Source organism: Gymnogyps californianus, chromosome Z (genome assembly GCF_018139145.2).
Source record: "Gymnogyps californianus isolate 813 chromosome Z, ASM1813914v2, whole genome shotgun sequence".
Classification (NCBI taxonomy): domain Eukaryota; kingdom Metazoa; phylum Chordata; class Aves; order Accipitriformes; family Cathartidae; genus Gymnogyps; species Gymnogyps californianus.
The window spans coordinates 69,791,186-69,819,060 of NC_059500.1; the positions used below are offsets into that span (position 1 = coordinate 69,791,186).

The following is a 27,875-nucleotide window of genomic DNA, read 5'->3' on the forward strand; positions in this document are numbered from 1 at the left end:
AAACCATATCTCTCGCTGTGAGTGGCTAACTAATCTGAAGGCGAGAGTACAACTGAATATTTAACCGGGCCCCCGGTCCCAGCCAGGCTACCCGCTGCAGTCGTCGGATCATGCACGGAGCGGCACGGATCTAGCCTGTAAGTAGCTTTGCGAGCGGCGCTCGGCTCCTGCAAAGCCTACGGGGGGGAAGAGGCTGTCAGCGGGGGAAGGGGGGGCTTTTTTTTTTCCCCCCGAGGACGTGACAGTCGGTGCCTGCGGTGAGGCTGCGGCGGGTGGTGGGGGCTAACAAAGACGGGGCGCCGGGCGGAGGGTGTTGCAGCCGCGGCCGGGCCGGGCCGGCGCTCCGACTGACTCGGCTGCTCGCATCTCCCCGTAGCCGTGGGCAAAAGGCGCGGGTGGGGCTGCGCTTGGCCGCCGAAAGCCGGCGAGGTCGCGGTGCTGGCCAGGCGCCGGCAGCGCTTGGGGCGGCCCCGGCCCCGCAGAGGGGTCTCGGCCGCGCCGCGGGGGCGGTGGAGGGAGCTCGGCGCTGCCCGAGCCGGGCTGCGGGGAGCGTGTCCCGGCTGAGACGGGGTGGAAGCCGCCTGCGTCCTGCTCCGGGCTCTGGCAGGGCAGGCGCGCTGAGGAAGCTTGAGCGCAAAGCAAAATGAATGTGCATTTTCGTTTTTATGTGTGGAAAGAGGGAATTAAGGGGGGGGGGAAGTATATAAACGCTAAATTTCACATAGATAACTGATATGAAAGAATCTGTCTAGTAGCAGAGGAGCAAAGGGTTAGGATGCTGTGAAGCAGGGGTGGGGTTTTATTTTGTTTTTGGATGGAGCATCCTTGCTGGGCACCCCTCTGTCTGCTGGTGAATCTCAGGATGCTACTTCTGTCTGTGGTAAATAAGTATAGTTAAAGATGTCCAAGATTAACTGGAATGAGTCTTCTACCTCGTCAGAGAAACTGACTTCTCAGCAGATGAGACTTAAAGTCTAATGATCATCATATGATGACACTTACGTTGGGGTTGTGCCTGTGCTCTGAAGAGTAAGATGAAGGCAGGTGTTGCTAATACAGCTGGACTTCTCTGTAGCAGAGCTTCTACCCCTCAGATAAGCTGAGGCTGGTTACTTGAGCCCTTACTAGGGAAGCATGCAAATCCACTGGTAAGGTAGGATTAACTTGATTTTTTTTTTTTGGGGGGGGAGGAATTGTTTTAATCTTCTCTTAATGAAGGTAGTTTGCCTTAAAATGCTACATTTTTGCTTCAGAAGTCTTCTGTAACTTCCATAAACAAGGCTGCCCAAAATGGACCAAATCTGAGAGCATATAGGCTTAGATTAGCCCATTGTATGCTAAGGAATTGGCTTAAGTATGCTTAGGGATGGGAACACCTGTGTAGATAGGCAAAATAGAGATGTGGATTCAATTAGAGAAAACTAATTATGGAGCTATGTATTCTAGCTGGCTGTGAAGACTTACCAGCCACTGGTAAATTGAAAATATGTCCCTGTGTCTGATAGTGATCTGTTAGGCAGTTACAGTGCTGGCAGGTCTTCAGATCAGCTTCCATTAGGGCCTTCCAGGAGGTGGGTGAGGCAGTAGGTGGCTAATTGGAGAGGTGAATCAGAAGCCAAAGAAAATCTTTTCAGCTGAGAAGGGGATTGTTTGAGGGAGTCATCCACCATGTCTGTTCAAAGAATCACTGCAGTTGTATCCAACACAATGGTTCTTGATGGATAATCAGTTTTCCGAAATTCTCTGAATGGTCTGAGGATGTGTCCATGTCTAAAGCAAAAATGTCTATTAATAGTAACTCACTAGAGTTTGCATTTGGAGGAGGAGAACCAAGTGCCAGAAATGGTAAGGAGGATGTGAGTGCTAAATGAATGTCAGGTGAACCATCAGAACAGAAGCTTAACTAGCAAACCTCATGACTTGGAGTATTGGAAGGCTCAGGGTAAAGTGGAGTGAATGCCAGGTGCTCCAAGTCTTAAATTAAGAGATGGTTCTGCTGAGGGGAATCTAACAGGGTCTTGTGTGCTTGTCACTGTAGACAGGAGACTGGGAGAATGATGAGCACTACTCTGATAGTCCTGTGACTTATGACACTTCTCATCTCTTGTGCTCTTACTTCAAACAAAGCTATTGGCTGAGCACCAGAGGCTGTGCTCAGCACTGTCAGTTGGAAGGATGGGCCAAATGCCAAAAATCTGGCATCAGTTTCCTTTTGCAAAGGTAGAGATAGTTATCCATTCTAACATGTGCCTTCTGCTATGTTTCTAAGTATCTCTTTACATCTGCAGTACACAACCCACTTTCTCATTGAGAAGAGTATTGCTTGTCAAAGTGCCTGCATAACCATATTATCAGACACTGGAGGCCAGTAGCTGCTATGGATATACTTCTTGCTTAAGGCCTTTATGTCACAAGCAGATATGGAGAGAAGCACTCTAAACAGGTGAATACAATACATGCAAAGGGTGGCAAAAAGAGCTCTTAGATTTTTGTCTCTGTGGGAAAGTAAGTAAATGCACTTAGTGTAAAGGAAGGGGGAATCGAGGGCTAGTGTCTGGACAAGATGTTTAGGATAAAAACTGTAGCTTGAGATATGAAGTAAATGAAAGTGCATAATATGCTGTAGTCATTGAAGATTGTTGCCAAACCTACAGATTTTTCTCTCCTATTGATGCTCTTCTCCCTGGTGAACTTTACACTGCTAGGACATTTGTGTGATATGCTGGGTTAACCCAGTTCTTGGGAATGTTTGTGGACTTTATTCAGCAAGGCTAGCAATATGAGAGCACTACAGAAGCATGAATTTGCTTGGACAATGAAGCAATAAATTCCACTTCCAGAGAAAGCCAGCTTGTTCTCGAAACAGTACTGATGGTGCAAATCCTGCTTGCTGGCTAGTTTCTGTCAAAAGAAATGATGAAGAGATAGCATGAAGGTAACTTGTAATCTGCAAGGATTTTGGAGAAAAACCTGTATCTTACATGTGGACTAAGGTATTATTAGTAGAATCAAGACCCTGCCTCCTGGGGAGGGAGAATGCTAAGAGGTCTTAATGAGCTTTTGCTGTGAAACACAACCAAGCATAAGCCACTACTCCTACCTCAGCATGGACTCCACAGAAATACAACTTGGGGTTGTGTTAGAAGGATCAAATAGAATAAGGTGTGTAAGTACCATAACTGACAAAACAAACTGACTTTAGAAACCTGATTTTGAGGCTGTATCTGGGTTCAAGGGTCTCAGGGTTATAAAGAAGCTGGATGAAGCATAGTGGCAGGCCTAGTCAATAAACAAGAGGTACCAGTTTCAACAGGATTAGCTTGTTTATACAAGCTGGGCAGCTGAGTGCTGAACAAAGCATCTTCTCCCATCTAACCCTTGTCAGCCCTGGTTGATGGGGGCATAGACCATTCCAGTTTCCTCTCTTCTGAAAGGGTGTGCCTTGCATATGCTGTGGAGTGCTTGAGGATGAAGTGTCTCAGCTGGAATGCCCTGCACACCTTTACTCCCAACTATCTGTGGGATTTTTCAATTTTTTTTAAAAGCTTCTAATAAAGCTTCATAGCTGGTGCATGTCACCTTAAATCTCAAAGCTCAGACATTACAGGGCCAGTTAAGGACAGACTATTGGCCTTGGAGCTGAATCTCCTGCTGCTTTGTCAGTTCATGTTGCATCCTTAAGCAATAAGATGAGAGGTGAAATACTTGATGAGGATTATCTCTTGAACAGAACAAGTAGGTCTAAGAGACAGGATAATAGACCTTTACCTTGACAGTCAGGAGGCTTCATGACAATATCAACTAGGAACTAGTTCCTCCAGCAAAGTGTACTCAACTCTTAATGCTGATGTGTCACACAACAGCAAGTCTCCTCCTATGAGAACTCTCATACACTTGCCTTATGGCTAAAATGCCTATGGATGAGCCTTTCTTCCTAGGAAGGGACAAGACAAGTTGGGAACACTAAGGATGTAATGTTAATATTGCAACCTATGTTTCTACCTTACAGACATCTGGGGTGCTCTCTCAGAACGGGGTAATTTGTGCTTTAAGGGAGGGCACAAAGGTCACTATATGAGTGAGAACTAGTCTTCTAGTAGCTTAAATGGCAGATCTATCTGCCAACAGCTGCTAGCCTGGCTGATGGAGGGTAAAATCTAGAACAGGATGGAAGGCTGACACTTGTCCTTCCATACTTCTGATGGATGGGGGCATCCTCATAATATGATATCAAGACCATCATAGAGATGGAAAATTAGAGAGCCTGGTCAGGATTACTTTAGAGTCTGGATTTAGGAGCAATAATGTAAGCTTCCTCTAATGTATATCACAAATATGTGTAACTACAACTACCAATAGGGAAACTTACTGCAGAATAGTCATCTGTGAAACTTGACTAGCTGTTTAGTAGGACAGCTACTGAAGAAGCTGCAGTGGAGCTCTGAAAATCTTGGCTAATCCTTTTTTACCTCTGGTATAGATCTTTCTGTACCACCTTTTTAGATTTGTCTTGTTTAATTACTCATTGCCTTTCTTGCTGCATATACAAGGGAGAGCTGGGGCCCTTGGTAATGACTAATCTTGAAGGCAAGAGTAACCCTTGTATTGAGCAGTATACTTAATAATACCTAACTGAGAACTGAAACTGCTGTAGAAGAGCCTGCCCTCATAAGGTACAAACAGAACTTTCATCAGTCTTCTAATAACACGTCATGAATGTAACTTGCATCTGTTACAAGAGACAGTATGGAGTGACTCCTGTGACAATGACTGCTACAGGAGTTTATGTAATGAGAGGCACAGTAGCTGGGGGCTAGGTGGAAGGTTCTTCAAATACTGCTGAAATGAATTTTTTAAGGACAGATTTTTGGCTGCTCATGGGGTCATCAGGCTGGGTAAGCAAACTGCAGTACTTGACACTGTGGCCATGACTACATGGTTTTAGATTGGGTAAATGTAAGAATAATACAGCAAAATCCGGTTGCTCATACAGATACATTTGTGAACAGGTAGAGAACACTTACAGTTCAGCATAGGCTATACAGAACATATGCAATCTCTCTCAGTACAGCTTGCACACACCCAAACTGCAAAGAAGGATAACTCTGCCAGCACTGGACAGTTAACAGCATGCAGCTGAAATAACCTATGATAACAGCTTCAATATGTGTCAAGTTCCTGCTCTGAGGAAGGGGGTGAAAAGCATGGTTATTGGCAAGAGTCCTTTACTATACTAACTAGCAAGAAGATCAGAAACAGTCCTTCTAGGCAGGAGGGATTTAGGAGTACAGTTGGAAATGAAGTGTTTGAGCTGTTGTCTAGTTCAAACTAGTTTGCATCTGAGTAAACGCTAGCTGCCTTGATTAACAACTGCTTTGCTTCCAGGTTGTTTGGTATATCCAGTGAGTCTCAACAAGTAGTATTGACAGAAGATGCTGTGGTATGCACTGCAGGCACATGGCCTGAGATTCCTCATCCTGTGAGTAGCCAGGTGATGCTTTCCTGAGCAATAGCTAGAACAGACAACTGAACTCTGTCTCAGGAGCCACTGATTTATGAGGCTTCAGCACTGGAAACTGGAGAGAGTGGTATAGAGGAGCGGCCCCTTAGTATGCTGCAAAGCATGCTGTCTTTCTGAAAGACTGATAGGAAGAAACTTCGTGTGGATAATGTAAGTATATAATCTAATAATAACCCTGTGTTACCAACTGAATAGCTCTCTACCAAGAAGGAGCACACTGGGATATCTATAGATTTCTCTCTAAAAGAAGAATCTGGAGTTCAGGTGCTGGTATTGCTGGTACTAAGAGTGAAGGGGTTTCTTAATCTAAGAAATGAACTAATAGGTTGGAATGCTAAATGCTGACCAGAGATTGGAAAGGCTGCTACCAAGACTTGTTGCAAGATGCTGTGTTATTCCTGGAACAACTCATAATTTGAGATGGACTAGCTAGGTGTCTGGACACTACCTTTGGACACTGAAGTTCCTGGCTGAAGAATAACTCTATCAAACAGACTATGACAGTGCTAGTTCCCTTCAGCTTGAGATTAAGTCTTCAGGGAACCGGATAGCACTAGCTCATGAAAAGCATTTCACTTTCTTCCTTTAAAGTAAGCAGAGGGCAATACTTGCTAATTTATATCATTCCAAGTTGTTAGTCAGGTACAGCTTGTTTAAACTGGTCATGACTTCTCCTGAGCCCTCTGTTCTAATATTCCTGCAACAGCTGTATTCCCATGACAAGTGGAAGAAAAATCCAAAATAGCGCTACCGTGGGAGCTGGGTTGAGAAGTAACTAATTATGTCATCAGAAATTATGTGCTCAAAAGCATAGTACAATGGCAAAAAGTACCAGTCCAATTGCACCACTTGAACTGAGTGACCTGTTCAGTTCCAGCTGCTAACTTAGTGATGTCCACTTGGCTGTGACTGCAGTGATTCAAGTGTGCAGAAAACACTTTCAGGAACTTATTTTGGTTTTTAGCAAGAACATAGGAATTCAAACTGCTCAGAGGACACTGATGCACTGATATGATGAGAACAGACTGTTCTGTTCAACTGATGAAATAGCAGCTGGCAAACTGACTGAAATGGTAAGATGTCTGGGTAGTTTCACAGGCATGATCCTGCACCAGCAATGGTACATGCCAACATCTGTAGCTGACATGACTAATTAAAGTACTAAGATCTTTATCTACTTTGCAGTTGGTACTGGGGAATGGGAGCAGCATGAAGGAGGTATTCCCTGATACGTCCATTACCACACTTCTATCACACTAACTAGGTGAATGTCACCCTTCCCTGTTTCTCATTACTGATTGTGTATGATACAGCACATAGTCCAGCTGCCTTTATCCTGCAATATGTAAGTACAGTTGTAGCTTATTTGAAAAGGGTATTCCTGTTAGCAGAGGAAGCCCTTGGCATAAGGCTGCCTTAATACATCAGCAAAGTATTGATCCGTCTCTTAGGTGAGAGAACAGAACATCAAACAGGGCTTAGAGCAAGTTGCATGAAAAGTTCCCTAAAGTAAAATCCTGTTAATCTAGAAATGTTCTGGCCAACAGGCCAAGTGCCTGGCTTAACTGAGGCCATGATACCAAGCAAACAATCTCTTGATCACAAATCATGTTTCTAACTAAGGCCTAAACATGCCAGCTAAACAGGCTTTTTGAACTTAGGCTGAAAACACTGGTCTTGGTTTCCCTGCTATCAAGGAATCACAGGAGAAACTAAGTGGTGGGGGCACTGCTAATCTAGACCTTACTGATTGTGAGAATGACAGATAGCTTCACTTGCCAGGCAAGGTAGGTCAACATTCTTTTCAGTTGTCTCTGTTACAAGACTAACCACAGGGGCTTGGGTTAGACTTAGCAGTATAAGAGCCTGTATTCAGTCATCTTTCTGGCAAGTGATGCTGCTCTTGCATTCCAGACATGGCATAAACTGGAGCAGAACAGTTTGCAAGCTGTCTATGAACTCTCCTCCACCACTTGTCTTCAAGCAGGTACTTGTTATGTGTAAGTGTGAACAATACATATCAGGTATAACCTACCTCTAGGTAAGGCTAGTATCTTTCATGTATATTAGTCACAGGCTATGCTAGTTCCTAACAGACTAATTTGATTGTTTTAATAGAGGAAACAAACTAGTGGTAGTGCTTTCATCAGAACAAGCAGATGGAATTTTCCATCTAAATCATAGTAATTGTGTCATGTTACAGAAGGTTTATTCAACTTGAACTCGTAGACACTGTCAGATGCTAGAGCAATGGGTGTTCTAGAAATGAAACAAAACATTAAGATGATATTTTATTTGACCTCTCAGGATGAAGGCAAAAGTCTGAATAGCACATTCATGTTTCTGATTTATGAATGCATGTCTAGTGCTTCTCATGGCTGCTTGTGGCACTACCATTGCAGCAGGAACTAGGCAGAAAATGTGATAGTTATGCACATAGGGGTTTGTTAGATGCAAATGTAAGTCAGTTATACAGGGGCCCATGCAAATCCACTATTATACTTCTCATGTGGGTAGAATGCTGCTAGTCAGGGTAGTCCATTATTAGTAAATGTATCTGGCTTTACAACTTTGACTCTTGCTAGTCATTGTATGTATTGTTGTTTAGCCTTTCTTCTATTTCCTCAGCCTGCAAAACTGAAGTCTTGAATTCACTCAAGTGGATAGCTTGTTTACCAGCCTTCTGAAAACAGCTCTTCTGTCAAGAACTTGATGGCTAGAGATATTTCTAAGGATACATTGTGCAGGTCCTGATACAACCTTCTAACCAGATGAACTTGACTAACTCTTCAAGAAGGTGTTGGGGAGGGAACAATGTGCCTTGGAAGCATGTTCAGCACTTGAACTATTGCTGTGCTTCCGGTTACTACTTCATCCTAACAGGCTATATTGCCCTTGGCAGTAAAAGCTTCTCTTGTCCTCTCCTGGCCTCTCAGATTCTAATTTGAGGTTAATATTTACATGCAATAACTCTTTAAGCTGAAGCATGTACTTGCAGTGTCAAGGGACAAAGAAGGAGCACAGGCTGTGAAAAGGACGAAGTATTAGACTGCTGAGCAGATGTTTAGTTTATCTGCCTTGCCTCTGACTTTTTCAGTGTTCCTAACCTCTTCTCAGACAAGCTTTCATCAACATCGAGGCAATTATCTTTGTCTGAGGGGAAAAAGCCTGTCAGTTGGGTGGGGATTATTGTCCAGTCTTTAAATCCCATGACAGACTACAGCCATAATGAAGATTCTCCATCCCCTGTGCACAGGACAAAAATATAATCATTAAGGGTAGCTACAATGTTGCCACCCCTTGCTCAAATAAGGGATAATTGTGAAAGCATCTCTTAAGGGAAACTAAATGTTGCTCAACAAAATTGTTTGACATGTGCTTCAAATCTTGCTAAGAAACAGGTATTTCAAGGATGACTTGTCACTACCAACAGTTCTCCTCGTAGGGAGTTCAGAGAAGATACCGAGAGCACGATATGCTCAAAGTTTTAAGACTGACTTTGGGGGTAGATGTGTGGAAATTAAGTACAATGCTTGAATGGAGAGTTGCCTGACTTGAGACAGTAGGTAACAGCTCATACTTCAAGGCCTATGTGTTGAGGGCCTGAAACGGCCTTTCCCTAAGGAATGATCAGTAGTCGCTCTTCACAGGATAGTCCCTATAGGAAAGGAGGAAGATACTATTAGTGGTCTTTTAACAAGCCCTTTCTGGAGTAATTTGAAAAGTGGGTGAGCAAAATGTGGTGTGTATCTACTGATACAGGCAAGAGTTTGGGGCACTTCTCCCAGGGTAGCAACATCCACAAATCTGCAGTCTGACTTTTGAAATAGTGCATTTAGCATAGTAGTTAAAATGGGCCACACAATTGCATAGCAAGTAATTAAGCTGTGGTGACAGCAACAGACTTATCTACATGGAGAAGATTGAAAAGGCATCACTTAACAGTCTGCTGACATAGTTGCTGTGGGAATGATCTTGTTCTCCACTATGCCAGTATAACTGAAGGCATGACTGTCCTTGCGTAAAAGCACATGCATCTCTAACCCTGTCATACAGATGGCTGGTTCTTTTCAGGTGAACTCAGAATTCAAGTGTAATAGAAGACACTTAGTCTCTTGTTGCCTTACTTCTGCAGTCTGAGTAAGGAAATACTAAGGGACTGAGTACTGTGAAAGGAAGCCTCCAAGCAAGAACTACAAACAGAAGATTTTAACTTCATTTTAGCTACTTGCATGTAGAGCACACCAGCACTTTCCGTTAAGATAAGCCAAACTTAAGTGTGACAAAGACCTTGCACAGCTTTAACTTGGGTCTAAAGCATAGAATCCAAATTTAGTTGTGGCTGAGACTCTTATACTGCAAGCAGACTAGATTACTGCTAGCTCAAGCTACATAATGTTGCTCCCCACCCCACTGAAATTTTAAGAGAAAGCCTGAGGCAATTTTGTGCTAGTCTTGTGGCTTAACTAAGATGTGAAGAAGTAGTTATTTAAAATATGAATGTGTATTAAGGCAGCCTTTGTCTATCCTTGCATTCTTAGTTTTGCTAATTCTCTTGCTCCAGAGATATGATTCTCAAAGACACTGAGTTCTCCAAAGGTATGATAAATAACTGTCATGTACTGTGAAATCTCACCAGGTGAGATGAGCTGTGCCAGACCTGAGATAGGAGAGTATGTCCTGTAAACTGGCCAGAAAGCCCTCACTAACCTTCTCAAATTGCATTGCTAACACTGAGAATGAGCTTCTCCACAGTAAGATGGGGTATTTGCAAGGGTTCAGCCAGACTTGTATGTATCCCTGCCCATCTTCCTCCACCTTGGGGTTTTGTGCTGTCTGGCTCTATGCAAATAAGTGGTCTGGCTTCCATAGGATGGAGGCAGATGGCAGTAATGGAGGGATGATTAGAGTTTAAAGATAGCAACTGCCCATCTGGATTTCTACCACTTTACAGTTGCCAAAATAAGGTCTTGCTTGTGCATATTTGCTCCTCTCTAGGTTATTTACTTGTTATTGCCTCTTAACTTTACTTCAGAGAGATACTTAATGTGGTTGTAAAACACCAGAGCTGGATGTAGTTCTACCAATTAAATTGGGGAAGCAGGATCACTGACAGGCAGAACTCAGTGCCTCAAGGTTGTTATTTCTTCTTTCCAGCATGGAGCTGGGCAGAATGTCCTAAAGCTATGGCTCAGCTCCTAGAGAGCATGTCTTAGCTCTGTTCTTCTCCAGGGCTTTTCATTCTGTTATCTAAACAGTAACCTTCCAGATGGGGGTGGATGGTTAACTAATGATTCAACCTTAACTCAGTCTTTCCTTCCTCTCTTTCTGAAGGACTTGATAAATCTAGGAAGAAGCTCATTCTGCTGAAGTCTGAAGACTATCTCCACCCAAAACTATACCATCAGGCAAGCTAGTCTAGTTTTAGAGTAGAATTCACTTGGCTTCATTTTTACCTGCTTAATGTGTGGTTTTCAATGGGCATGCTCCTTTTTAGCACTGGTGCAAGTATCCTGCAAAATCCCTGTTCACTATAATAGTTTCCTCCTTGCTCCTTTGTCAGAATGGGCATAGAAGCCACTCTTCCAGTGATAACATTTCCTAAATAACCATGGTTTGCTATATCAACACTTCCTCTAACATCTATTTCTACTCAGAACCACTTGAAATTTTCACAGCGACACCTTTGTTCCTTTGCATCAGATGTTCCCTAGATGTGCCCAGGTACGTTGCTTACAGAGGAGAACAGGTATAGCTGCCAGAGATCTTTCCTGTGTGAGCACTTTTATCTCTGATTTACTTGAGCAATGCTAAATGGAATTCACAAACCATCTGGTAAGCAGCTAGATTTAACTTTGCTTATATTAACAACTAGTTTCCTAAAGGCCTCCCTCCTGGCTAAATAGAAATGGAGGCCTTCAGGGTGAAATTCTCTCTTGAAGACCTAGGAATTTGTGTTCTTCCTAGGTTGAGAATCAGTTAAGCATTGACATCCATTACTCTGTTAGTGGCAAGCTGGATGAGTCAGTCTGTAGCTATTGACTTAGTAGTGAATTGAGGGAAGAGGGGAAGGCAGGAGTGAGAGCAAAACCCTGAAAGTAACTTCCAAGTAATGGATAAAGCACTAGCTGTAACTAAGGCAAATGAGGAATAGGCTATTGAGAATTACAAGCTTCTAATGCTAGAGCATATGCAATGCTTCAGCACTTGTATCTCGGTACATAGTATGTCTCAAATGGTGTGCTGGATAAAAGGGGTGGCTTGGTCTGTGGCTGCTTGCCTGGATATAGGGGAAATTATTAGTAGAAGGTAGCCCAGCTACTTAATCATCTAAACAGTCTCGGCTTCATTTATCACCCTAAAATTCAAGGGACTAACTGAAGCCACTGCAATACCCCAGACAGAAGATTCATAGAACATTTTCTGCAGTGGACGTGAATGTCCAGTTCTTTCTGGCTGGGTACAGATGATCTTCAGAACTCTATAAAGACAATATGAGTCCCTCTGCTTGGTAAGTGTGAATCAATGCTTCAGCTGTGTAGGAACAAAACATGGTGACTGCAGATTTTTTAATGTATCTTGTATCTCAGAGGCAAAAGGGTCTCATGGCATAGAGTTAAGTCATACTGGTCCATAGTTTCTGTTAACTTGCAGGGGTGTTTTTTGAAAAACCTAAGGTTATTTGATTACTGTTAAGACAAGGGTGTGGGTTTTTGGGTTTGGGTTCTGTTTTGTTGTGGGTTTTTTCCTGGAACAGTCTGTCTGCATCCTAAGGAATTTACTTGCTTTTACCTGTTGGGTGGTATAACCTCAGACTTCTGCTAGTTATAGAAACACGAATAAGATCTAGTGGCTTCTTTTGGGTGTTCTGGTGTCATCTTCATGGGTGTTTGGAACAGATCCTAGCAAATGTTTCTTGCATTCTCTCCTATCCTACTAGAGAGATGCAGCTGGCAGTGCTGAAGGAGAATAGAGCAAAATATCTGAGGTTCTATAAATAGCTTTAAAGGGTAAAAAGCTAAAGACTGAGAGATTAAAACAGGGTGATGGAAGTACAGCCTGTGGATGTAGGTCAGTGTGATATACTTATTAGGTATTACTGAGGTGAGGGTTCATCACCTAGTGGCCATAACTTCATGCTTTCTGTAGCTCGAGATGAATAGACAGTCAGACTACCTATATGATCACTACTAAAACTTTCAGGCATTAGTGGGCTTCAGTGTTCAGCAGAACAAAACTGGAATAAGAGGTCTAATAATAATATTTCTTCTTCAACGTAAAATATTATGTCTGCCTACTGATTGTTATTTGGATTTTTTTAAAACTGCAGCAAGCATAGCTGACCACCATCTCATCATGTCTACTGAAGCTGAAACTACTACTATCAACAGCCAGCCTGAGCAACAGGCTCCACCAAAAGCACAACCTTCAAAGAAGGAAAAAAAGAAAGGTAAGAAATGCTTACCTCTTGAACACCTCTTAGAGTCAGTGTCCTCAATCTTTTGCACTTGCCTAAAACTAAGATCACTCTCACGGCATAGTTAAAATAACTACGAGATTTCAGGCTGACTGGAAGAGTGAGTAAATAAACTAGTAAAATAAATCTAACCAGAAGGTAGGCTTTTAGCTTGAAAGGTTTTTTTCTAGCTTTAAGTTCTAAAACTCTCAGTTCCACTTGTTAAATGACTCATTTGCTGAGCCTGACAAGTCACCAAAAGCCCAGAGAAGCAAAAGCCTCCTGAGGAGGTGACCAGACAGAGTACCATCCAGGTAGCTGTCAGTCTGAACCTGAACTCACTTCCTCCCGTCCCTCCAGAGAGGGAGTGATGTGCTGGGCACAGATACAGATTCTAGTCCAGAGAAGCTAGAAAACTCATGAGAATTATTGTAGATCAGATAATAGATTTTTTTGATAGATTAGGTCATGTAACTATAATTACCTCATACAGAAATACATATCTAGGTACATACTTGGAGTATGTTGAGCATGCAGAGAAGAAAAACAAGCAGTTCTGAGAAGCAGTGGGAACAGCAGAAATAGTAAATTAGCTAAAATCCCAAGTGATTACAGGGATGGGGATACCAGGACTTGTTGTAGAAATGATGGTGCTGATAAAAAGTTCTAGCACAGGAACTAGGAGATTCTTGCACACCAAGAAGAGATCTCACTACACCAGAACTAGGGGCTAACATCTGAAAGGCTCATTGAACATCCTGTATGGCCATGGGAAGTACCACTTCTGATTGGGGTTTTTGCTTAGCACTTATATCTATTTGGCTGTTGCCTACAAATATTTTTGTCTTTTATGTGGCAAACAATCATTCTGAAGTCCCCAAATATTAAGCACTGGGCTCTACTCTTCGAACTGAGGCCAGATTCTGCAAGAGCACTGTGACCTTAAAGGAGTAACTATCTTGCAGTGCACACAGTACTGGAAGGACTAAGGGTTGTTAGTCAGCTACACTCGAGACAGTTTTAGTATGTACTTACATGTTTTTTTGTTTTTTTTAAATCTCAAAACCACAACATAGGCATTTCTTGCTCTCTCTCAAAAAAAAAACCCAACGCAAAAAAAACCCCAACCAACCCTTTTCTCTGTCTCCAGGGCCAGAAAAGACAGATGAATCTCTCTTGGCTAGATTCAAAGGTGATGGTGTAAGATACAAAGCTAAACTGATTGGCATTGATGATGTCCCAGAGGCAAGAGGAGACAAAATGAGTCAGGATTCAATGATGAAGCTGAAGGTAAGGGCTTGAGTTGGCATTTAAGGAGCGACTTCTGGGTAGCCTGCAGAAAGCAGATCAAATGGTCACTTTGGCACAACTTCAAATACAGGTCAATAGTAACAGAGTAATAACAGCATCATCCTAGATGGATGTTACTTCTAAAGCTGTAACCCCTTGCTCAAAGGACAATGTTTCTCTAATAGCTTGGGAATGCTCCTTTGAGCCTCTTGTAGGCATCCAGTATGGATGCTAATAGTATGAACTTGATCACAAATAGCGAGCGTGGGTTTTGGATGAGGAGGGGGGAACTCTGTGCAATTTAACGCTGACCTCAAAGCACAAGCTGGCATCCTGTAGCAATAGTGGCACCAAGAGATACAGATAAGCCAAAGAATAAATGAGACCCTGCAGCAACAAAGATGATCAATTCTGCAGTGCAGAACACTCACATAGCTTCAATCAGGCCAGGAAAGCTGGTAAAGATGCTGCTCCTGCAGCAGTTTTGTGAACTAAGACAAGTTTTAAAGCTCCAAAACATTTACAGAGAAAACACAATCTAGTTCTGAGGTACCACTTCAAACCTAGTCAGGCATATGTTGCAAGAGAGATGCTGCTCTAATGGTACAGTTGTATAGGAATAACTAGATTAGCACTAGTACTGTCACAGCCATGGGCTCATGAGGAATGTAAGGAAACAAGTTAAAGCTCCATCTAACAGAAGTCTCATCAATACTTTGATATTCATCCTCTTTAGGGAATGGCAGTGGCAGCCCGTTCCCAGGGTCAACACAAACAGAAGATCTGGGTGAACATCTCCCTCTCTGGTATCAAGATAATAGATGAGAAAACTGGGGTAAGATATGACTTATTCTCTTAATGTGAGTCTTAAAGCAAGAGAGGCGCTTGGAAGTTTAGACCAATCTGAACTAGATTCCTTAATGGCATCATGCCCCCCTTCCACATATAAAAATTGGCTTGTGAAATGGGTTGTAATGCTGAAGCCTCCTGCCAGAAAGATAGATACATCCTATTGTGGTTAGTCAAAGGCTGATAAATCTGAGTCTTGAACTGAAGCCTTCTAACAGTCTCACTCATTCTAACTACAGAGAATAGCAGATATTATGTCTCCAGCAATTTAAACCAATAGTTATTTTTTTTTCCCAATTCTAGGTCATAGAGCATGAGCATCCAGTAAACAAAATCTCCTTTATTGCTCGGGATGTAACAGACAATCGTGCCTTTGGTTATATATGTGGAGGAGAAGGCCAGCACCAATTTTTTGCCATAAAAACAGCACAACAGGTATGGATCAGACACCTTTTTCCCTTGCTATGAGTAATGCTATTGTGTAAACGCTTAACATGTGATAAGGGTGTTGTGTTTTGCTGGTAGCCCTATGAGGTATAGGGGAATACCAGCACAGATGGATAGACTCTTCTAGAGGAGGGCAGTAGGAATTGACTGTATCACCAATGGCTTTTATCTTGTTCAGCTTCTCTGTAGTCCAGAATAAAAACACTCAAGTAGCCTTGCTTACTCTGATTAACCTTGCTTAACATGTCCATGCACCATGGCAGTCATTAGTGAGATTAACAGAGCCATTATCATGGGCTTTCCTGTACAGTGGTGTCTTCACTGTCAGTAAGAATGCTAATTCTTGAGTCAAATAGCCAGAGCTTCACTCAGAATTAACAGGAATGACATTAGAACTCTACTAGTCTATGTCTCATGATGCTTTGTCTTATACAGCAGTGAAAACAGACTTACTCAATTGCAATAGTGTTTCTAAGGCCAGTGAATGGTAGGTCTAGTCCTCCTAAAGTTACTTCTGGGAGGGATTCTGATCCTTCTGTGATAGGTTTCCCACACACAGAAATCCTGTACGCAGGCTTTGTCTCTCTGAAGAGAATCTGTACATAAGCAGTATTGGAAACAAGCTACTTGGAATTACTGCTGAGTATTATGCAGCCTCCTAAATGACCTGAACTTAAGTTAGATATTTATCATTTGTTAGCTTGTCATTATAATGTCTTTATAATAGACACTATAACAACTTGATGAGCCAAGACTTCAAAGCTAGTAATTTCTTCATACGCATCCCTACCTGCCCTCCTGGAGAAGCTGTTGGCAGCTTCAGACCCACTACAGGTGGGACTGAGGCGCTCCTTGTTGGAAAATGTTACTACTTTAGTAACAGCTGTAACACCCTCTCCTAAGCCTGTTTTATTAGTTTATCAGAGCTGTGTGTTGTATTGGCTTCACTGGAATTGTAGATTAAGTACAAAAGCCTTCTGTGTGCTCTGGGGTGGTGTCTGTTCTCTCAGAGCTTTTCACCATGGGGTGCTGCTTGCCAGCCTATAAGCTTAGACAAGCTGTAGACAGCTCTTGACTTGCTGCTAGTTGTTTTTAACACAAACTTGTCTAGCTGAGAAGTAAGGACTTCTGCAGCTCTAGACTGCTGCAGCTGTACTGTTTGTCAAAGTTGATCACTCTTGAAATGGCTTTTCCTGCAGTTGCAGGTCTAAAACCCTTGATTAGGAGAGGATGATGCTCAGATGTATACAGTGAGATCTGTTCAACAGATTCTCCGCTTGAGCCAAAGGTAGTGGCTGAACAGGGGGGACTTGTCCTACTCTAGACACTGATACAGCTGCTATACGCCTCAAGCTAAAGTTCCAAATCAATATAGCTGAACCTGCCACCATCTCAGCAACCACTCAAAACATTCCTGTTAATGGGTGTGCAGGGAATGCAGTGCCTCTAATTCACGCTAAATTTTCATCCTGATGCAGATACCACTTAAAGCTGGTGTCTGCTTTGTGCATTTGAGGTGATGATAATCTTACCTTATGCTTGCCTTGCTGATTTACTCTTTGCATCCTGTTTAAAATAAATATAGTATTAGCTATAGAAGCTTTCTCCAGGTTCAGTGTTAGAGTCGGTAGAAAACAGATGGATGCAAAATGTTTTTCCTCTCATGAGACTACCAGAGAGCTTGGATAAACTTTGCACTTTTGAGGAAATATGACTAGGACTTGCCATGCACTTACAGAATCTTGCGCTACAAGCTTTTTAGCAAAAATATAGCAGGCTTAGCACAAATACAGCCACTTTCCCTGTGGAGTTAACACAGTTCTAAGCTGGTTGTGCCCCATCACCCTTGGATTCTGCATAAGCTCTCTTTATGGAGACTAAACAGTCCTTTTAAATTCTTGCTTTTCCTGTTCTCTCAACCTTACTGTTGCACCACTAAGGAAAGTTTGGCTTGCTGCACAGCTTGCTTCGGTAGAAGTCGAGGGAGAAGTAGTACATGGCCTAAAAGCTACATTCTTTTTCAGGTTGAGCCTCTAGTTGTTGATCTTAAGGACCTCTTCCAACTAATATATAATATGAAGAAGAAGGAAGAAGATTACAAGAAAAAGGTGAGTAAAATAATAGAAACTGTGTTAGTCTGCACAGAAATAAAGCTTGCTTCAGCTTTGGCTTGGCTTTTGGGCTCTTGTAAGACTTGACACTGAGGTCTGTCTAAATCCAGGATCACTTGAAGCTATGGGTAGGTAGTTGTACCAGCAGTTTAATTACCTCCTAGATCTCGTAAGCTCTCCCGAGACAGAGGCTTTGGATATTCTACATGATGTCTAGGTACTAAAAGCCTTCTCTTCTTCTTTAGAGCGAAAAAACAAGACAGACTGAGGTAAGTCACTCCAACTCAGCCTCACTTGATTAGGTATGCTGCTGCAACATAATGAGCTTTGACATTCTTTACACTGTCAGCATTATGGAGGCAATGTCAGATGCCCAATTACACTGAAATGGGAGTAAAAGGGGCCTACAGAACTAATAGAGAGTAGTGATCTCCCTCATACTTCTCTTTCCATCACTTGCTCTGAAGCCTGCAAGTCCCTTGTTTAAGTCAAGCTTTGATATTCCAATTATTGCTGACACTGTTATCCATCTATTACAGAATGGAAGCGAAGCACTACCTGCTGATCAAGCTGACAAAATGAAACTGGTAGGTTAAATTCTAGAACTTTATGCTGATGCCATTAAGGAGTTCATAACTGATTGTCCCCACATTGTGTGGGAAATGCAATATTTATAGATGTGTTTACAGTAGACCTGCATAATGCTTGATTCTTGCTCTTCCAAGAACTCTAACAGATACCAATTCTTTCAATATTTCTGCCTTCAAGGGAGTTGACCAGATGGACTTGTTCGGGGATATGTCAACACCTCCTGATATGAGCAGTCCCACAGTAAGTAGAATCTAGCTTAGCTGTCTTGGCTATTGCTTTGCATAGTAATAAGATCGGTTTTCACTTTGTTAGTCCTGGTTTCACTGAAACATCTGTCTAGCTATCATCAGTGTACTAGTGTCTTAGGGCTATAATAGTATCTGCTTACTTACTAGAGTAGCTAATGTCATTCTTATCCAGCAGAGTTCACTTGAGACTGTGTGACAGAGATAATCCTGTACTGTTAGTCACAGAATCGTAGAATGGGTTTGGGTTGGAAACCTAAAAGATCATGTAGTTCCAACCCCCCTGCCATGGGCAGGGATACTTTCCACTAGATCAGGTTGCCTCAAAGCCTCATCCAGCCTGGCCTTGAATGCTTCCAGGGATGGGGCATCCACAACTTCTCTGGGCAACCTGTTCCAGTGTCTCACCACCCTCACAGGAAAGAGTTTCTTCCTAATATCTAAACTAAATCTACCATCTTTCAGTTTAAAACTATTACCTCTTGTCCTATCACTACATTCCTTGATAATGAGTCTCCTCCCATCTTTCCTGTAGGCCCCCTTTAAGTACTGGAAGGCTGCTATAAGGTCTCCCTGGAGCCTTCTCTTAAGCTAAACAACCCCCAACTCTCTGTCCTCATAGGGGAGGTGCTCCAGCCCCCTGATCATCTTCATGGCCCTCCTGGACCTGCTCAAGCAGGTCTATGTCCTTTTTTTTTTTTTTTTTTTTTTATATATGCTGGGGGCCCCAGAGCTGGACACAGTACTCCAGGTAGGGTCTCACCAGAGTGGAGTAGAAGAGGAGAATAACCTCCCTCGACCTGCTGGCCCCACTTCTTTTGATGCAGCCCAGGATGCGATTGGCTTTTCTGGGTTGTGAGCACACATTGCCGGCTCACATTCAGTTTTGCATCCACCAATACCCCCAAGTGCTTATCCACAGGGCTGCTCTCAATCCACTCATTGCCCAGCCTGTATCCATGTTTGGGATGGCCTTGACTCAGGTGCAGGACCTTGTACTTGGCCTTGTTGAACTTCAGGAGGTTTGCACAGGCCCACCTCTCTAATCAGATGTCTTAAAAATATGTACTAGCAGTACATGCCTCTGCTGCTATGACAGCTATTATAGAAACTCTGCTAAAAACCGTTAAAGCTGAAGCTCATTTTATGGACAACTGAGTCCTTAAGTCAGTCCCTCAGAGTGGACTTGTGGCCATTCTAGATGAGTAGCCCTAGTTCAAGACGTGGCCTAACTCCACAAAAGTGTGCATAAACCTTGTCATAGCTCAGTGACCCCAAAAATCCTACTGGTTTATTCTGGCACTGTAAGCCGCCATCAGCCATGATACAATTGGTGCTGTCAATCCAGCTAGTGACCAAGTCTTACCCTTCTACTACCTGCTTGGTGGATAGATGGCATGTTAACATCTTCTACCGCCAAATAGCTCTCCAGTCTTACTCTGAAGCTGGGACTGCAACTTGAAGTCACGCTAAGGCAGTGTGATTTCACAACTGGTCAAAACAAAGGACTAGAACTCAGTAGTTGTGATTTGACCACAGCCAGCAGTGCTTGCCTTAATGACTTAGAAGATGAAGCTTTAGTGCAACTTCACTGTGACATTGAATGCTTATTAGCATAATGTATTGGATACTAGGATCTCTCCTTTTGCAGCTGTTTCCTTGAGCTTGTGTACTGTGCAGCAAGTCCTACATAAAACTAACTTTTATTTTTCTTTCTGAACAAATAGGAAGCTAAAGAGATTCTGTTAGTGGATCTAAATTCTGAAATTGAGACCAAACAGACTTTTACAAAAGAGGATCTCTTCTTGAATGGCATCACCACCTCTCTTCCACAACCAAAGCCAAAGCCACCCCTCTTGCCTGAGAGTTCTTTCTCTACCAATCTCAGCTTCTTTCCCACACCTAATCCAGACCCTTTCAGTGATGATCCTTTTGCACAGCCAGACCAATCTGCACCGCCTTCATTTGATTCTCTAAAATCTGCTGATCAGAAGAAGGAAAGTCTGAGTACCTTGACATCGGTGGGTAATGGTGCTTCAAATGGTGATATTGACTACTTTGGTAAACAGTTTGACCAGATTTCTAATAGAACTGGCAAACAAGAAGCACTAACAAACCAGTGGCCACTTGAGAGTAAGTCGCCTGCAGCAAGAACTCCAAATGGGGTACCAGACAGAGAACAGAATGGCTTTCTTAAAGCCCCATCAAACCTGTTTGTGGAAGGTCCTTCCAAAGGAGTATCTCTGCAGAATGGAGTAAAGCTGGATTCTGAAAGCAATATCCAGCTTATGTCACATGAGTCTATAACAATTAGCCCACCACCACAAAGTACCAAGCCAGGAAGAGGAAGGAGGTCTGTCAAGGTGAACAATGTTCAAGTAATTAACGGTGATATGCATGCTCTTACTTAGAGAAGCTGGGTGAAGGAAGCTTTTCTCTTCATACTGTGTAACTGGCTAAATAGCTTCACAATACATCTACTTCTCTTCTACCTGCCATGCTTACTCTAACCTCTCTGCAGCCATGGTACATTCTAACATTCATGAATGCTTCATAGTAGCTATGGTCACTAAATTATATACTCTCTTCCTTAATGCTGCCATACTTCTGTAAAGGTCTGGTAAGTATGCTGCTATGTATATTGACACTTGATATAATGTCAGAACCTGTTATGATAGCTGTATGCCTATCAACCTGTGGTTTCATAACAACGAGGTACTAGTAATAGCTTACAGAAACCTATGTAGTTTCTCAGTACCTGTGTACTGAGGGCAATCTCAATGACTTGCCTGACTAGACCCAGGGTGGCTGTGGGTCAGCTGCATTTGTCTTGCACTCAAATGATGCAAAACTCTGTTGCTGACCTTGCCATAACTGCAGGAGTCACTGCAGACTGAGCAGGAATGTTTAGAGGGGTGGGGGGGCAGAGGGAAGCTCATGATGATAGCAAATAATTTGGTCACTTTAAGTCTTATTCTTTTGCTGTTGACTTGTGACTACTATATATTATACATACTTAATGCTATACATCTCAGTAGGCATGAACAAAATGGTGAAGCTTGAAACTCTTGGTCTCTAAAGGATACATCAAAGCTCTCTGCTCTGCTGTAGCTGAAATAAAAGGCTGTAGCTCTGGACTAGGGAGTCTTGATCATGCTAGCATGTGTTCTGCCATGCCGTCTCACAAAGCTTTTTTCTTTCTAGACTGCATCGAATGACTTATTTAGCTCAGACTTCTTTGTGCCGACTACAGAGAGCCTTAGCTTGACCTCAGTGGCACAAACAGGACCTGTGCCAATGAGTCCACTGGACATCTTCAAAACAAGTCCTACCACAGCACCTCCATTGGCTGGTCTAGGTTAGTTCACAAAGTGAAGGTCTTGCTCCAGTCTAAGATATCTGCTAATACCAAAACAGGGGTTCTAGTTTTCCTTTACTTCATGTGTAGTGCCATGCCCTTTAATCCACATGCTGTCTGCCCTAAACTATTAAGTTCTGTGAATAGAGGCCTAAACTCTGCATCCTTAACTGGAACAGGGTTTTTTGCTTAAATTTTGGCAGCAGATTGCTGCTTCAGGTACACAAGGTTCAAGTGAGCAAAGCACAGCTTGGGAGGCTAGGGTAACACTGCTGCAGAGTCCTAATAATCACTTACACAGAAGTAACTGTATGGCAAATGCATCTGTCACTTCTGTGCTAGGACTAAGTATGTTCCTCCTGTTATATCAACCTCAATTCTGTTCTTCCAGGATTGAAATGGAGCAAAGTAAAAAAAAAAAAAAAAAAATGCTAACCCCCTTCTCCCCTCCCCCCCAATGACTTGATTTTTAAGTGTAAATCACAGATTTTTGCAAACAGTACATGAAAAATGTTTTGCTGGTACCCTCAGTGGAATTGATACACTCCTGCTTGAGGTCTTCAGATCACTGAAGTGCTGTGTAACAACAATCTCCCCCCAGGTGGCTTGCCAGTAACTTCATCACCATGGAGTGCACAGACACCTGCCTTCACTCAGGCTGCATCAGTCTTTCCTGGGTCGATGGTGCCTGCTCAGCCTACAGGATTTACTCAACCACTTGCTTTTGGCACTCAAGCAGTGCCAAGCTGGAACCAGCCTTCATCTTTTGGTCCAGCAGCCCCTCAGTCCTCTGGTCTCTGGGCACAGCCAGCACAAGTTCCATCTAATTCATGGCCGCAGCCATCCAGTGCTGTAAATCCCTTCCAGAGTAGTGTGTTCCCATCTTCAACACTACCTGCTCAGACGCCATCTGTACTGCCCTCTATGTCGTCAACAACAACTAGCCCACCTCAGCCACCACCTAGAACTGCACCTCAGAAGGAGCTATCCAAGAAAGAGAGTGATGCTTTTATTGCTCTGGATCCCCTTGGTGATAAAGAGATGAAGGATGTCAAGGAAATGTTCAAAGACTTCCAGCTGACAAAGCCACCTGCAGTACCAGCAAGGAGAGGAGAGCAGCAAAGCCTTTCAGGTGCTTCTGGAGCTTTCAGCAATTATTTTAGTAGTAAAGTAGGCATTCCTCAAGATAACACAGATTATGATGACATGGAAGCTAACAAGCTGTCTGCCAAAATGACTGGTAAAATCTTTTTTTTTTTTTTCCTTCTGCTTGGACAGCTGTGCAGGGATTGGGATGGCTGATCACTAGTCTTTTCTAATAGCACTAAAAATTTGATTTAATGGTTCAGAGGGTTGAAGGGCTGTCTCCCCTAATAATGTTACAGAATTGATCAATGTCAGTGGCCAAACACTGACACCTAGTGCCTAAACTACTTGACTAGAATGAGGTAAACTAGGTCTGTACAGTGTTAGAAGTCCCATCTAGCATTGGTGTAGTGAGGGACAAGCCGGAGATAAAATTGTGAGGTCACTCAAAGTAACTTCCATGTGGTTTTTGTGTATCTAATTAGATGAGCTTTGGTGTTGCTATACAGGCAGAGCTGAGTACTTGTTAAAGCTGTTACGTGATTATAGCTGTATGTCTCTCTTCCTTAGAACCACCAAAGCCTGTTCCCCGACAAAGTGTGCTGCCAGCTGATAGCCTGTTTGAGAGTCAAGCTAAAACAGACCTCTTCAGTGCCTCAACTGTAAGTAGTAAAAAAAAAAACAAACAAACAAAAAAAACCAACCCCAACCTTTCTTTCTCCTTAACAACAGGGGTGGCTGTGTTTGAGCTCTGGCTTTAGAGGCCATGGAACAAAATTTCTTGCATGTCTGAGGCTAATATTTAATCTAACAGAGGGCATTTGTTGCAAGAAGGCTAACAGTATGATTCCATTTGGCTTGGGTCCGTAATGAGTTCCCCAAGCTGCAAGCCCTAGCAGGAAGTTCTTTGGTATTGGGAGCTTCTACAAAAGACACTAAAATAACGTAGCTGCAGAAGTCTTCCACTTCGAATATACTTATGTTTCTCTGGAGCAGACAAGCAGTGTGGACTGTCCAGCTCTCTTGCTGAACAAATGAGAGGCTCCCATGTTCAGTACCCCCAGGGGAGGAAGTGACTTAACCACATCACTCCATTTGGGACACAGCACTTGAAGCCCTTGGTGGAAACTCTGGATCAATTCCAGAATGCTGACTTAAGACATCCAGCATTTGGCTAAAACAGATCTCATCGTGACTACACTGGCTTAGCTCCAAAGAGTGTTCAGTAAGCACACATGGCTCTTCTGAAAGATACCTTGCCTCAGACTAGGATAACTGCTAACACTGCTTCAGAGCCCTCTTCTCTTGTTAAAGCAGTACAGTTAATGTGTATTTAGCAGGGACTCTGAAGTATTCTTTCCAGGAGGTGTTTGGAACAGGAACTAGCTGATACAGCCATGCAGAGTAAACCTGATGAAACCTGGAAATCCACTAACAGTCTATGATCTCTCTTTCCTTAGAAGGAATCTCAGAAACCACCTTCTGGTCCTTTTGGTGATCCTTTTGGCAACCCATTTGCATAGATCAGGTAAGTCTTCCACTAATAAGACTACCTACTTCATTCTCTGAAATTGATTCAGAAAACCTTTGGTAAAGAGCTGGCTAAAAACTACACTAGCTTAGCTCCTCTGAAGCATGGCAAACAGTCCCTAGAAGAACACTTCTGCTACAGTACCTCTACTCAGACTTGTACATAGCTGCGTTCTGGCTAAGCCTAGCCAGCTTCACTTTCTTAGAAATAAAGATTTTATTCTTCCATGGACTTAAGTCTCAAGGCCACAATGGATCTAGATTTCCTTTCCTTGAGGAAAGTTAATGAGTAAATATGTGCTGCAAAACTCAGGGGATGACTAAATTCCTTTGGATATCTCTTTAGGAGAGTGTTAGCACACAGTGCTCCATACAGCTTTCTGAAGTTTAATCCCCTAAATAATTGTGGGTTTGTACTCTGGGTGAATTGGAGTAAAAACAGAGTAAGGGCTGTTAAGAGAGCTTTTGTTGCTAGAAACTAATGTAACTCAAACTTTCATACCATTGACTAGAGAACATGAACTGTCAAACTAGCAATTCTATTCCTCTGCCACACCTCTAAGTCTTTCCCTGAAATACTGTCTGGCTTCTAACAGAAGACAAGTGTTGCTATTTATTGCTTTAGTTTTGCTCTCAGTGGCTCTAAGCTAGTTTAAGCAACAAAACTATAACTTATAGCCATCCTAACCCTAAGTCCTTTTCATCATACTAGGCATAACCAGAAAAGGACAAATGGAATAACTGGACCTCTTCTCAACATGATTTTTCTACATGTTTCACTTTGCTGTCTGCCACTCTTGCTGCCGTTCCATGATGTCTGTAATCTAAAACATGTCCAGGTGGATTGAAACATGAACCCTCAAAGAACATGCTGTGAAGATGATAATTCAGGGCAAAGCAAATGGAGAGTTGGACTCATGCTGGAGACCCAAATTCAAATTGGTGGATGTTACTTTACTTTAGTTCTTTGCAATCTTCCACAGAAGAGCTTAGAAACACTAAGTCATGTGTCTTGTAAACATGGTCACCACAATTCCTCTTTCTGTAGCACTTACTGTCCTAAAATATAGGAACTGAATGTACCTGGGGAAGAAGTGTTGCCTTCATATAAGGGAGCTGAATTAGTAGCTAAAACTCCACCCCTTAAACAACTAGGTCAGTTGCCTGTTATAACAACAGCAGCCAGTTGTAAAGTGGACACTACTCAGTTCTAATTGGTGACTGGACATATGACTTGGTCTCTGAGCCACAAAGATGTAAACTGTATGGTAGCGGGGTGGGGGGAAAATCCAACACTTGTCTATAACTAATGGTAAAAGTATCATTCTGCCACAAATGTATAATAAAGACTAACTGTGGGGTGTGTAACAGAACTGCTAGAGTCCCAAGCACTAGAGGTCTACACTGTAGGGTCAGATAAGCTGAAACTCTTCTGGCAGAACACTGAGGTAGTCATGGACACTAACTGTTGTCTTGGTGCTAATATGGCTTTTTTCAGGGAGGGAAATCTACTAGGATTACTTTTCTATTAAGGTGATTTGGCAGACAAATGGAACAAGCAGATGGGCTTCTTGCGTATATCTCAGTGAATGTCCCTGATGTTGCTCAGTTTGAGTTGTCACATGGTGTAGTGTGCAATGTTTCCAGTATGTTAGAAAGCAAAAAGACAATCATGGCTTCACTCCATGCCTAGATTCCTTGTGAACAGATGCACCACCTCTGTGCCATTAATGTGAGGTAGTCCTCAATCTCTTGAAAACTGTGCCTTTTCTGAAGAACCTCTTTACTAACAGATCTTTAAATCAGTTGGTTATAACTGACTGTAACAGCTAAATTCTTGGCCAATGGTGATGGCTGATGTGGCAGAGGTTTTTTCTGTTAATACTAAGTATAAACTTGAAATCGTGTTGTTAAATCAAATGCCTAAGCAGTTGCTGAACTGGAGAGCTAAGAAAGTCAACTTGAATACAGCCTTAGTACCCAATTCAGCCAGTCATGAAATTAGTATTGTATATAAACCTTTCCTGCACTTTCTATAATGCAAAAAAAGCCAAGAATTTAAGTATTTGTCTCAAACTGGAAATGTAGAAACTCACGGATGTTACACTGTTATATAAAACTGTAGTATCTCAAGTGATGTTACTTAATGACATTAAAGAGAAGCAATTCTTCATAGCAAATGAACATCAGTGTGGCTGTTGATTCTGTCTTCCATAACTCAATCTTGTGATCTAGTTGACACTAAGAGTTCAGAGCCTGCTAAGAATTGTTTCTCACAGGTTCTTACTATAGCTGTCTGATAGCAAGGTCTTAAGTCTTTCTGTAGCTTCTTGCATCAGGCCTGTTCAACAAATGCTGTCCCACAGTAAAAAATAAAATCCCCAGCTGACTTAGTAAACTGTCGCTAGAAGCTTGACCCATTAGCTGCTCAGCCTGAGTTTGCTGCCACTAAAGATGCTTTCCTGCTCCCTTCTACAGGACCATGGAAGCTGGGTACTTAAATTGCATTGCATTCAGAAGTTTCATTAATTCAACTTTCCAACTTTGTAGGAGGTCTAAACTGATGCTGGGAAAACTAAATTAGGACATTTAGCTCATGTTCAGAACAAATTTTACAACTCCTTTAATGCAGATGGCTAAAAAGAATAAATCCATTAGAAAGTTACTGGTTTAGACTAGCCTTTAGTAATGGAGACAGACCTGTAACTGTCAGGCTTATTTATCACTGGATAAATAGAATGGGTGCTTGCTTGCTTACTTTTAATACCGTTTGATTCGTATGGTCAAGGGATTGAAAACAACTCATTGAAAGGGAGTTGGTATCCACCTTGCAATATAGGTCTTAGGGTGCTTCACAGAGAATCACTGTTTGTTTGGGGTTTTTTACTTTTTTTGGCTGCATGGCAACATGTAATATAGTACTTAAAGACAGCATTAGAACAAAAAAACCCAATTGACTGTCTTGGTGCTTGAGTGAAGGAATATGTTTACCAGCATTTGAGTTAAGCATCTAAATGACCATTTGCTGGTCAAGCTAAAATTAACAGTCCTACTATGCTGGACTTTTGAAATAGCTGTCAGGATGATCATTAAGAGCTGGTTAGCAGGACCTAAACAACTGGACTTATCAAGCTGGACTGAGGCTGCATCAGGTTTAAGTTCCTTTAAATGAAATTACCCCAAATTAAGGATTTAATAGGGAAAAAAATTACCTGCCCTATTCCACACTCTCCTCTCTCCCTGCCACAAAAAGGGGGGGGACAGAAAAAATCAAATTTTTTTACTTACCCATGGTAATTTGGAATATCCTTATACTAGATGATTATTTTAAGCTTGCATCCAGATATTTAATTCTTAACTACTAAACAGCAGGTTACTTATGAGTACTTCT

General features: G+C 42.4%; 1 protein-coding gene across 8 annotated transcripts; it reads left to right on the plus strand.

Moving 5' to 3' along the window:
- Positions 1-26,708, plus strand: DAB2 (DAB adaptor protein 2). 8 transcript variants are annotated; one of them, XM_050913088.1, is made up of 15 exons: positions 1-137; positions 12,852-12,971; positions 14,128-14,267; positions 15,004-15,102; positions 15,420-15,551; positions 17,588-17,671; positions 17,920-17,943; positions 18,214-18,261; positions 18,443-18,505; positions 20,238-20,873; positions 21,715-21,868; positions 22,470-23,108; positions 23,525-23,616; positions 24,415-24,482; positions 25,197-26,708. In XM_050913088.1, the coding sequence occupies exons 2-14, from the start codon at positions 12,878-12,880 to the stop codon at positions 24,475-24,477; spliced, it is 2,268 nt and encodes a 755-aa protein (XP_050769045.1). In that variant the 5' UTR covers positions 1-137; positions 12,852-12,877; the 3' UTR covers positions 24,478-24,482; positions 25,197-26,708. The 8 variants fall into 8 exon arrangements, with proteins under 8 accessions (XP_050769045.1, XP_050769047.1, XP_050769046.1 ...); XM_050913090.1 differs by lacking the exon at positions 1-137 and adding an exon at positions 5,414-5,671; XM_050913089.1 differs by lacking the exon at positions 1-137 and adding an exon at positions 10,871-10,929.
- The last annotated feature ends 1,167 nt before the right edge of the window (positions 26,709-27,875 follow it).